Source organism: Papaver somniferum, chromosome 1 (assembly GCF_003573695.1).
Source record: "Papaver somniferum cultivar HN1 chromosome 1, ASM357369v1, whole genome shotgun sequence".
In the NCBI taxonomy this organism is placed as follows: Eukaryota; Viridiplantae; Streptophyta; class Magnoliopsida; order Ranunculales; family Papaveraceae; genus Papaver; species Papaver somniferum.
The window spans coordinates 122182901-122194553 of record NC_039358.1 but is presented as its reverse complement, the minus strand read 5'-3'; the positions used below and the strand labels follow the sequence as shown (position 1 = coordinate 122194553).

The window sequence follows — 11653 nt, the reverse complement described above, 5'->3', positions numbered from 1 at the left end:
AGAGACTCAGGTAGAGAACTGGCAGTGATAGAAGGTTGAGAAACATTCTCAATAGGAAGAGAAGAAGTTTCATTCACAGAAGGATCAACAAGGGGGTTTCAATCATTGAAAGATCGGTTGAAGAAATGAAGTCTGAGGCATCCTTTTCGCGAATTGGAGATAAAGGTTTATCTTGCGAAGATGTGGCAGGAGATTTAGAAGAGATAAGTAAGTGGAATGGAACAGAAGTTTGAACAGTTTTAAGGTGGCGAGATTTCTTGAGAGGTTTATTGACATCCTTATCACCCTGCGAATTACAATCCAGATAAGAAACAGAGGCAACAATATTGTTATTAGAAAAGGATAATGTTTCTTACTACCTTCTCATTCGCAGACTTTCTTTTACGCGCAACAACCTTATGCTGCGGTTTGGGAATGTTAGGGTTCTGAACTGTAAATTTAGTGTTGGAGGCGCTTTTGCTGAAATAACAATAGTATGGGAATCACATAAATAACACCAAATAAGGCAGTAAACAAGATCAATTTCATTAAAACCCATAAAGAAGAAAAAAGAAAACTAACCTTGATGAATCCATGGAAAACACTAGCAGGAAGATTATTTTGAAGAAAATTACGAACGATGAAGATCTGCAGAAGAAATAGTATGAAGATGAAGAAGAACTTAAAAAGATTGAAGAAGAAAGAAGAAAAGTTGCAATAACGGAATTTGCAGAAGAACGATGAAGTTGCAGAGAAAATAAAAAGAAAGAAAAAGAGAGTGAGAAAGAATATATATAGAGGGAATTTTTCCTCGAAAAGATAAACACGACTGATACGGAAAGATATAAGCAGTTAAAAAGCAGCGGTTACAAAAGACGTGTCAAGAAACGGATGGAAGAAAGAATACGTGTGATAAATGCAGAATATGAAGAAATGAACAGCTGCGGCATTTCTCACATCATTCTCTACTTCGCAGAAAAGATATGAGAAGAGGCAAGATGTAGGATCAGAATCTCGCAACAATAAAATCTTAGCAAAATTATCAACAACACAACACAACAGCGTCGCAGAATAATTTCAGAAATGATATAATAAACGATGTCAGCTAAAATCATGAGAAAGATGTGATGGTCCTGAGAAAATTAGAGAGTTTGCGAGATTAATATTTGTAAGATTGCGAGAATTTCGCAAGTCATATCCTAAAATAAAGGACAGATTAGCTGTCATCCACTATGTATTTCCCTATAAATAGTCTTTCAGTTGTAAAGGAAAGGGAGAGATCTTTTTTGAGTAAGAAACAAGTAAATAGGAGGGAGAAAGTTTAGAGCAGAGGTCATTCTTGATTTCTTTATCTTTTCTTGTAAGAATATTCAAAGATTGATCAATAAAATTAAGAGTGTGAATATAAAAATGAATTGAGTAATAATGAAATCATATGAGGGGTGTAGTGTAGGATTTCCTGCAACTACACAAAAACCTCGAATCAAATCTCCAAAAAGCCTAGAATCAATCTTCAAAAAGCCTTGAATCTTCAAAAGATCTGTAATTCCAAATCAAACTCCGTAATCAAATAACTCTGTAAACAAATCAATCTTCATAACCAAGTTAATCTGCTGTAAATCGAATCGATCTTGGTATCAAAAACGAAATCGAGGAAGATTTCGTAAACCCTAGAAGAAAATTTTCCGCAGCAAAAGAAGAAATCCACAGATCGGAGTAGGAGAGAGAAAAATAATCTGAAACTGACACTGATTCTTGTTGTTTACTGTTTATATATGTCGGTAAAAGGACCAAACAATAAAATTTTAGGAGCAAACAATAAATTTTGCACATCCAGGGGTGTTTTGGTAACAGAAAAGGAATATTACGTGTGGGTGGACAAAACCCTAGGACCAAACTATAATTTATATTTCCAAAATGGACCAAACAGAAAATTGACTAGATCAATTGGACTAGACTGTCTCTAATATATTATTTCTATGACCAATAGGGATTTCCTACAATACAAAGCATCTAGGTAGGATATATCATTTACTTTATCCTTGTTTCTAACACCAAAATGTAACCGCAACAAACGTCATAGTACACCCAAAGAACAATCCTAAAGCTACAAACACAAGTATCAAGCAGACATTCAAGTTATGAGGTCAAAGTTTATGTCTTTAGGAAGTAAAGAAGCAAGACACAGACGATTTACGTGGTTATTTGTTAAAACCACAGTCCACGAGAGTATTTTGACTATAGATGCAAAATGGTTACAAATCCTTAGCTCCTTACAAGATTGTTTACAGTAAAACTCTCTCTTAACCTACTACGAACCCTAAAAACTCAGCCCCTCTTACATTGTTTACAACCCCTTTTATAGAAAAATTGCAATAGTGGGTGACAACTTATAAATCTCGCCCGCTTAGCTCGCAAGGAGCCTTCACTGTATCTTACTTGCAGAAGGGTTTATCTTCGCTAGTTAACTTGCCCATTGGTCTTCGTAGTAACTGTCACTATCGCTTTGTTTATCATCGTATGACATCTCGTCACCTGTCCATCAGACTATAGCCTGTTGATCCGACTGTTCAATGCCCAACTACCCAATTCAAACTTGATCTCTTGCTAGCGCTTTCCACGTAAACGAGAAAAATGCTATGAAGAATGTATTTATTGTGTATCACGAGCTTGGCTTTCTTGTATTTGTACCTTGCCATGCCAACACTTGGCGAAGTGATTTTCTGTCAACATAATCTTAACCCATAAGAAAAATATTTACCTAAAGAAAATGTTTGTTATCTCTTCCCATAATAAAAACTTTTACTAAATTCACACTGAAAGCATTGATTATGGGTCTTTAAACCATAATGGTACTTAACCTTGCAAAAGTTGAGTTCGTGATTCTTTTTCATTAACAATAGTGCTCTCATTTTACTTTAAATCATGTAAGAAATTTAGTTTTAATTCTAATAGATTGATGAATTTTGAAGCAATGGACAAAATTCGGTCTCTTGACAGTAGAAAGTCGTTATTTAAAAATAAATAAAAAAGTAGTGATTTTATTTATTGTACAATTAAGTATAAGCATCACATAAATTTGATGTAATTAGTCTAGTTTGATATACCAAAACTATTTAATCATGAAGAAACCGAGGAATACATTGTTCATTCCGAAATTTCGATCTCCAGTTTTAAGGTTTATCAAATGAAAAATCAGCACTATGAATTTGTTTATCTCCGTTAACAGTTTGATGATTAGGTTGGTGTTCTTGTCTTCCTGATCCACGGTATTGTTCACGTGACACCGGTGAAGGACCTTCATAATCTGATAGATCAGTATCAGACTGATATGACCGTGAAGAATTCATAAAACTTTCGATATCAGTAGAATTATGTTTCACTTTATGAAGCAAATGTACCGGGGATGAACCAATACTCGGGGTATTATCACCACTCAAGTACCCGGACCTAGAACCATCATCCCCAGCTCTCCTCGCTTTGCTCTTATCCTTGGCCGCTTTTCTCCATTTTTTAAGTGCTTTTGTTGTATGCTCTTCAAAGATAGCTGTTTTCATATGCGATCCCATCTGAAATTACATATTTTTCATCAGTAATTACTACATAAACAACGATTAGATCGAGAGATATGCATCGAGAAAATGAATTAACTCACTTGCGTCACCAGCGCATACAGGGGGAAAGTGATATAACTGCATAGGATTTGAAGTGCGAGACCGAGGAAAACTCTTATCAAAATGGCTGGCAAATTTTCATTGAAGCATGATTTTAAGGTGAACTCATACTGCATTTGCAAATAAAAACAAAAAATTAAACTCCAAAGATATTCAAGAAACATTAAGCCATAAAACAATAAGAAATTTAATCTGTATTTACCCAACTCCACAAAAAGTAAGCCATCTGGAATGCGTTCTGTAAAATATCCAAAATGAAAATTGTATTAGTAATGTACAATTACAAGCACGTGGAAGGATCAGTAATTCCCCTAGGTGATAGAGACTAACATGGTTTGGCTTACTCTACCTGAAATAATGTGAATTGAATCAAGTAAAGAATCCATCGGGGATTGTTGAACCAGAACAAATTGTTGTTAGGTTCTACAATAGGAGACCCAGAGACAACGCTGCTTCTATCTTGAATTTGAAGTGCCATCTCCATGATTACCATTTCGAGCTTTGTTCCAACTACTAGAAGTATCTGCACGTGTATACGTAGAGAGTAAATTTAGGCTCAATTTATTAGGCTACGTAACTTAATGCAGGGAATAGGATGTCTTAAATCTTACAACAAGAGGTATGAGAGAGATCCAATAGAGTGTATGCCATTCTGCGTTTACAGGTAGAGAAAACATCACTAATATGAAGTTTATTTGCTCAAATTAGTAGTATTTGATAAAATCGAGCTGGTTATAGCTAACAAGAGGAAAAGAGAGAGAGAATTACTGTAAACGTTTAGCAGCAAAAATATGACAGCAAAACACCACAGTGGTACACTGCACAAATTCATTGTTAGCGTTAGGGACTTGAGAGATTATAAACATTTCGAGGAATACTATTATACCAAGTGGAAACATACCTTATGCCAACAACTACTTTGAAATCGTCTTCGAGGGATCTCTTGATGTACTTGTGGAAATCAAATCTGCTGTTTGGAGCAAAATGAGCCTGCACAAACAGCAAAAACTTTACAGTATTAATATATTGATTGATCATGTCATATCATATCATAGAAGCCAAAGGATAAGACATCTTACGTTGATGAATCCGTTTCTCATTGTCAAGTAATCCACCTTGTTTATGGATCCAAAGAATTGCCTGAAAAATGCTACCTGATATGCCAAAAATACAAATACAAAACTGTGAATATACAGCAAGCATGTAGGTAAAATGGGCCTAACCCAAAATATCAAACATGTATGTACTTACAACCCATCTGATTCCAGGTTTTGTGGAGACTCCCGAGTGACGCTTTACAAAAGAAGTTTGATGGGTAAACCTGAATCTTGCAGGGTCTACATTTCAATTGTTGAATCAGTTGGAATCCAAATATAATCTAACGAACAACAACTGGGTCTAACGCCATCTAAATATCATTTTACATACCATTTGTAAACTGATATTCTAACGAAGTCGTTTCTAATTCCCATGCTTTCCATTTCTTCATCTGATCATTAACATCAAAATCCACCATCAGAAAAACAAAATACTGCTACTTATTGCAAAATCAGAAAGTAGCTAAACCAAAATACGTACTTTAGCTTGTGCAAGACCCATAGTGATGACACTGTAAAGAACATGAAATACGGCAAGGACGAATATGAATATATGAAGCTGGTGCACCCCTGAATATGATATCAACGATACTTTTCCCTGGTTGACAAGATTAACACAAATGTCAAAATGCTGGAGATTCAAAGATTGTGAGGAGCCAAGCTACGTGAGCAGTTTGGCAGTTGACTTGCAGTGGCAGGTGCAAACGCAAACGTTTCTGGGCTTGGGTTTCGGTAAAATAAAACTTGACCTCGATTATTTATCTGAGCTTGAATATTGTCTGCGAAGTGAAATGTCATATCTACTACACCTGCCAGAAGAATTAATTTACCTTGGCGCCACAGTAATCATCTTTCCCGCCGGCTGCAGGAGCTAACGATCGCCGCCATACTAACTCCTCGGCCAAGCCTAATAACTTCCTCTTGTGATCCCCATCGTCGTCACCTTTCCCATCGCCTTTTTTTGCTTCTCCAAGATCATCAGCATCTTTACGACACGGGAGCATAATACTTCCGGCACTTATAGGAATACATATCTTCGTTATGTAAGTTGTACCGACAGTTAAAAGCAAGGAAAGGAATCCCAGCAACATTAGCTCTACAAAAAGAACCAAATTCAAATTCTGTCTTAGTTGTCGAATTAGTAGTTAATAACCGAAGAAAAGAAATTTTAGTGTGGGGCTGTACCTGCTTTGATCTTCTCGAGCGCCTCAATCATGGCTTTCTTTTGCCGCTTTTGGAAAATCTGTTTCGCCACATCATGATGAATTTGGATATGTTAGTTCACTTCAAACTGAACTTATCGATGGTTCATTATACGCTGTTAATAGACATGTGCATAGGTACATACCTTTCCAAGACTATGAATTCCATGTTCGATGATTATAGAGATTATCACAAAAACTGCACAAACAACAGCCACTGCCCAAGTCGGAGTTTCCGCCAAAGTTCTCTCTCCCGGAACAGCAACTGCCATTGATTAATCTACAAGCTGATTTCGACGAAAACAATACAAGCTTTTGAGGAGGAGAGTGTTGTATGAGACTGTCGATGGTCGCACTTCGATCAATACTTAAATCGATTAGAAAAGGCTGGCTGGTAAAATGAAGACTACGCGTTTAAACATGGGACCTGTGCTGCAATAACGATCCACGGAATGTGGTTTATGTTTAAATGCGAATGATCGGTTGAGCTCTGGTAACAGACTATATACTAATCAAGGCCGGCTATTGAAGCCAAAAACCAGAATGAGAATGACAAACAGATTAGATGGTCCTATATGAAAACAAAATAGATATAACCATGTAAATTTGTCTTGAAAGGTCATATTCGATCGACAAACCATTAGGTATATGATTTTTTTTATTTTTTTTTATTTTTTTTGTCTTTCCTAATTTTATAAACCACATCAAGTTTTAGCCTTTTAGGTAACGTATGAATGATTATATGACTGGTCTTTGTTCTTGTTTCTTCTTTCTTTGAATGATGAGCAACCAAGAGTGCTTATAATATAGTTTATAAAATGTCAATTTTGACAAGGTAAACAGTAACCACGGCCAAATATCACAAAATGAGATCTTGACATGAAAAGAAATTCAATACAATGTTAGGTTAGCTAGCAACTTCTTCCCAAGGACTAGTACAATAATTGAACTCAACGGCATGCAGTTGAACTGATACCATCGCTCGATTTGGTTCGAAAATGCATTTTCTACTCTCAGAATATAAATAGGAAAATTTAATGTCTAATTTGTTTATATCAATTTTCATCTACGTGCGCTATAAATCAGATGTTTGTGTATATCTTTCTACGTGAAGGTCAAAAAACACTACAGATCGAATCTGACAAGGAAGCTAGACAACAAATTAAGACCCGTGCGCGAACCGCCAATAAAAATTTAGAGAAAAGTCTGGTGAAGGCATTATGACTTAGTAATCAACTCCTCAAATGGCAACAAGAATATTACAACAGTGGAATTAAACCATTTTTTAGATCAACTTGTTGCAAAAGAAAAACAATTTTTGGTATTTAACATTTTTATTTTAGTGAAAGATACACTATGTATGTTTGGTGATTGGATGACTTTACTTCAATTATTTATTTCATATTAGATAAAGGTCAGGGATAAATTATGCTAAATACCTACTTGGATGTAAGGTGAGTGTAACAAAAATACTACATTAAATGTACGGTTTGATTTCACTTTGTTGATTTCAACAAGAAAACGACGACCTATTCTCCATTGACCATCCACCCACACTTTAGTTCAGTTAGTTTTTGGATAATAATCTTACTATAATTAGTTTTGGTACTAATTACTTTTGACCAATTCACATAAACCTTACCAATTTACTATTTCGTATGTGTTATAAACGGAGGTCTATAATATAGATCACTTTATTAGGACCCTATTATTTGCCTACTAAAGTTTATAAATAAAGGATGCAAATCGTTGTTTTTACGCAAACATTAATAAAATTTTGTGCTTTTCTATGGGTTCAGAACCACAATAACTAAGAAAATTTTGTGCTTTTCTATGGCCAAAACTAAGTAATGAGATACCACTTGTGTGTGTATGGTGGGTGTACCAAAAATACTCACACGTACTATTACTGAAAAAACTAATTAATTAGTGAATTTCACATCGATATTAAGAGAAGAGAAGAAAAGTTCAACAAGAAAAACTTGATTAGCCTCCTTGTAAATGGAAATCTCATTCTCTTTTATGTTTATTCATCTTCCGAATTTTTCCCAGCAATGACTATTCTCACTACTTCGTTTGCCCATTTCACAAGTCCTCAGTTTGCGCTATCGTCTGGTCAGTTTTTTTGACGACGGAAGGGAGTCCTTCTATGTGTTCACGTGGGAGCTAAAAATGCAGTTCCACGTGACGTTGTTTTTAATTTTTAATCGCAAAAATTGGACTGCAATTGGTGTTTTTTAACGAAATTGAATCGCAATCGTAAAGTCATCAACTCCGGCTGTGATTAGGCGCAATCAAAACGATCGGAAGTCGAGCCGATTGACGGCAATTGCGGCGTGAAAATGGCCAAAAACCGTCACCTATACTTTTAGTTTTGATCTTGACCGTTGATTATCAGCAAAATTCAGCCACAAGATCTAAAAATGCCGTTGCTATTACATAATTGTTACGAACAACAGCTACAGAATAAGTATCACATCAGTGTTACACTTATAAATGTTATTAAACTAATGTCACAAAACCTGTTGCAAATACTGTCACAAAAGCTCATGCCCTTACGGTTCCACCCACTCCCAAACTTCGGTCGCCCCCACCCACCACCACCGCATTGCGGTAATCTAGTCTTACTCTAGTTCTTAGCCATTAACTTTTTAATTCAGAGATGTGAATTTTAATTCTTAACGTTTATCTTGTAGAAATTTTGTTTGTGATTATCTATCATTATATGCTCATGTGGATGTGATTTGTCAGTTGAGGATTGATTTGTGAAATGTAATTGTTACGTCTAGTATTATTCTGATCCGTATAAGGATTATGCCAAATTATAAATCGACGTAGCTGTTAATTTTATTAGGTAGTCAATAATTTGATCAAAAAATAATAATAATTGGGCTTTGATTTGTTTGAATCTGTGTATGACGAACTTTTAGATGCAACATTCCTTGATCCATTAATCCAAGGGAGTATATGTTATTCGTGTTAATTTGCATGTTGGTAATTATGATATCTTTTGCGAAGTATACACCCATGTTTGTGTTGTTATAGGTTCAAGTTTGAAGTCACCATGCCACAGTGTCGCAAATATTAGTCCCTGTAACTTGTATTTTACGAGTCATGTCCGCCAGAGCCATATAAAGCATACAAGATATGAGAGGATCAAGATGACTCTAGCAGTTCAAGCAAGGTGCACATATTTTCTACCAATACTGCCTAGCATTTTTGTTTCTGCCGGTTTGGACCGTATGGTATATTTACATTTTTTTCCTAGAAGCAATGATATTCATGTGGATGGATATATTTCATGGTTATGCTTTTGAAGGCTCTTCTGCCAGTCACTCAGATTGCTCTGTGTTACATACGTAGTCTTTGGGGTAATGAACGTGTTCCCACCAATGAGGCTAAGGTTAAAACCTTATCAAGTCTGATGGATAAGTCATTAGCCTATTACCAACCAAATAAAAGACCAGGTCGTAGGCTGTATAATTGAAGACAAGTCATCTGATGCCCATTACCGCCCATTTTAAAGATAAGGGCAGTTGACTGTACGACTGAGGTCATTGGAAAGGTACTTCATTAACCCATTACCACAACTTAGGGTCGTCGGGTGCTGTCCATATCAAGTCATCTAATAGGTACATAATGAGTTTGATCCATGACCACCTAATTAAGAGCTCAGTGTCGTCAGCCATGCAATTGGAGCTGTGCGTCAGCCATGCCATTCAAGTTGTGTGACCGAGAATATTCTCACAACTATATGCGGTCTATTAGTGGATACTTCCAAATACTTGCTTATTGGCAGCCAAACCCAAATTTTCTTGAGTGAAAACCTCTACTACGGAGCTTGGAAAGATATAGGTAAATAAAATTTACCCAAGGATTGTCCGAAAAATAGAATAAAAGAAAAACGAATTGAAATAATCAAATTGAAGTAGTCCTGCTGAACAAAAAGAGTAAAAGAAAGTAAACAAAAAAAATGCCAGAATCTCCCTCTCTGTCTGTGAGAAATTTCGTTTTTTTACTGATAATTTGAATTTGCTGATAATTTCGTTTTTTTACTGATAATTTGAATTTGCCTACTTTTGTTTGGGAATGGACAGTGGTGATGCTGGAAAATCCACAAATGGAAATATCTTTATTGGTGCTTTTATATTGGGAGGAATCGTAGCTGGAACACTAGGCTGTCTATATGCACCTCAGGTATTTTAGTTTATCATCAACTATTACTTGGGTATCACAGACCAAGAATAGCTGGTGTTTTTTTCCCCTTCTCACGCTACAAAAACACTAATTGTGGACTGATGATTATGTCGTATTGCAGATTAGCAAGTCCATAGCTGGGGCAGATAGTAAAGATTTGTTGAGAAAGCTACCGGATTTTATCTATAACGAAGAGAAAGCTTTGGAGGCACAGTACAAGGATTTACTTTTTACATGTATAAACTTCAGTGTTAAAAAAACCTACACTTAGATTAACATTAACATTAACATGAGTGGTCAATCAATTGTCACAGAAAACGCGAAAGAAACTAGAGGAGAAGATCACAAAGCTGAGCAATACTATCGACGAAGTTTCATCTCAGCTTCGCTCGAACCAACTTTCCCCAAATGAAGCTTCACAAAGTACGATTGAACTCATATGATAGAAATAGTGAATTGTTGAAACGTGTTTTGAGGCATACTCATTTTTTTTTTGAGACATACTCATTTATTATACCATCTAGGATGGGTTTATAAGGGGTGTCTAAAGATAGTGCAATTACCTATATATCCTTAAACAATTTAAATACTAGAGTGTCATGATCCTCAAAAAATCAAAAATCAAAATAAACTTTAAATTCAAACATCTTGGACTCCAATTCAATCAAGAAATTGATCAAGCAAAGCAAACAAGAATCGAAGTGAGTGATGTTGGAGTGCGAAATCCAAATCTCAATTGCTCTTAGATGTATTTTAGAATGTATGTGTAACAAACACATCTTGTTTTTGATTGATTTTATTTTGTTTGATCGATGGAATATGATTTCAAAGATGAAATTAGGTTTTCAGAAGATCAGTTCGGATGATCTTGGAGTATCAATTTTGAGCCGAACCTAGTGTATGATTTAGAGAAACACTATGTTCGGCTAATGCGACTTTGCTAGATTTTGTTCGAGTCAGACGAACCAAAATTCGTCAGTTATAGAGTGAAGTTCGGCTGATAACTTTTTAGCCGAACCTCAGTTTTTTGAAAATATACCTAGGTTCGGATGAAAAGTTATCAACCGAACTGTTCATCTAGTCAGTAGATCTGGGTTTCAAAAATTCAATTTTTTGACATATTCAACTTATGAAAAGAAATTAAACCTCGTATAGACACCTATGATTTGAATCACACATTTTGGTCACTTCTAATCACTAAAATCTCAAAATTCAAAACCCAAGTTTTTTTCACTTCTTCTTCTTCTTCCTCTCAAAATCCCAACTCTCTCACATGAATTTGATTTATCTACTAATTCACCACTAATAATTTAATTTTTAATCAGTCCTTAAAATTTCTAGCTAATCAAATCTAATCATAATCATTAACACCAATTATGTAAGGGTAGTTATGCCATTATCAAAAAGGATGGATAAGGGGTGATGTTGTTATTTATTTAGTGACCCTATTTTGGCATTATTTAGTATGCCTCAAAATAGGTTTCGAATTGTTTGAAGCCCAGTT

At 35.4% G+C, this 11653-nt stretch overlaps 1 protein-coding gene across 1 annotated transcript; it reads right to left on the bottom strand.

The window, feature by feature from the left end:
• Positions 1 to 2978: 2978 nt before the first annotated feature.
• LOC113298990 (MLO protein homolog 1-like) lies at positions 2979 to 6520 on the bottom strand. The gene is made up of 14 exons (XM_026547910.1): positions 6099 to 6520; positions 5936 to 5993; positions 5581 to 5846; positions 5232 to 5348; positions 5082 to 5142; positions 4905 to 4990; positions 4733 to 4807; positions 4555 to 4643; positions 4422 to 4471; positions 4265 to 4305; positions 4003 to 4176; positions 3856 to 3891; positions 3635 to 3763; positions 2979 to 3548 (listed from the first exon to the last, which is right to left on the bottom strand). Exons 1-14 carry the CDS (start codon positions 6222 to 6224, stop codon positions 3153 to 3155), a joined length of 1704 nt encoding a protein of 567 aa, XP_026403695.1. The 5' UTR covers positions 6225 to 6520; the 3' UTR covers positions 2979 to 3152.
• Between the last annotated feature and the right edge of the window lie 5133 nt (positions 6521 to 11653).

Excerpts from the sequence above, each read along its gene's own strand:
- LOC113298990 (XM_026547910.1), bottom strand. The coding sequence starts at position 6,224 with ATGGCAGTTGCTGTTCCGGGAGAGAGAACTTTGGCGGAAACTCCGACT. Across the intron at positions 5,994-6,098 it reads GAATTCATAGTCTTGGAAAG|ATTTTCCAAAAGCGGCAAAA; the intron begins GTATGTACCTAT and ends GTGGCGAAACAG. Across the intron at positions 4,306-4,421 it reads TTTGCTGCTAAACGTTTACA|AATGGCATACACTCTATTGG; the intron begins GTAATTCTCTCT and ends CTGTAAACGCAG.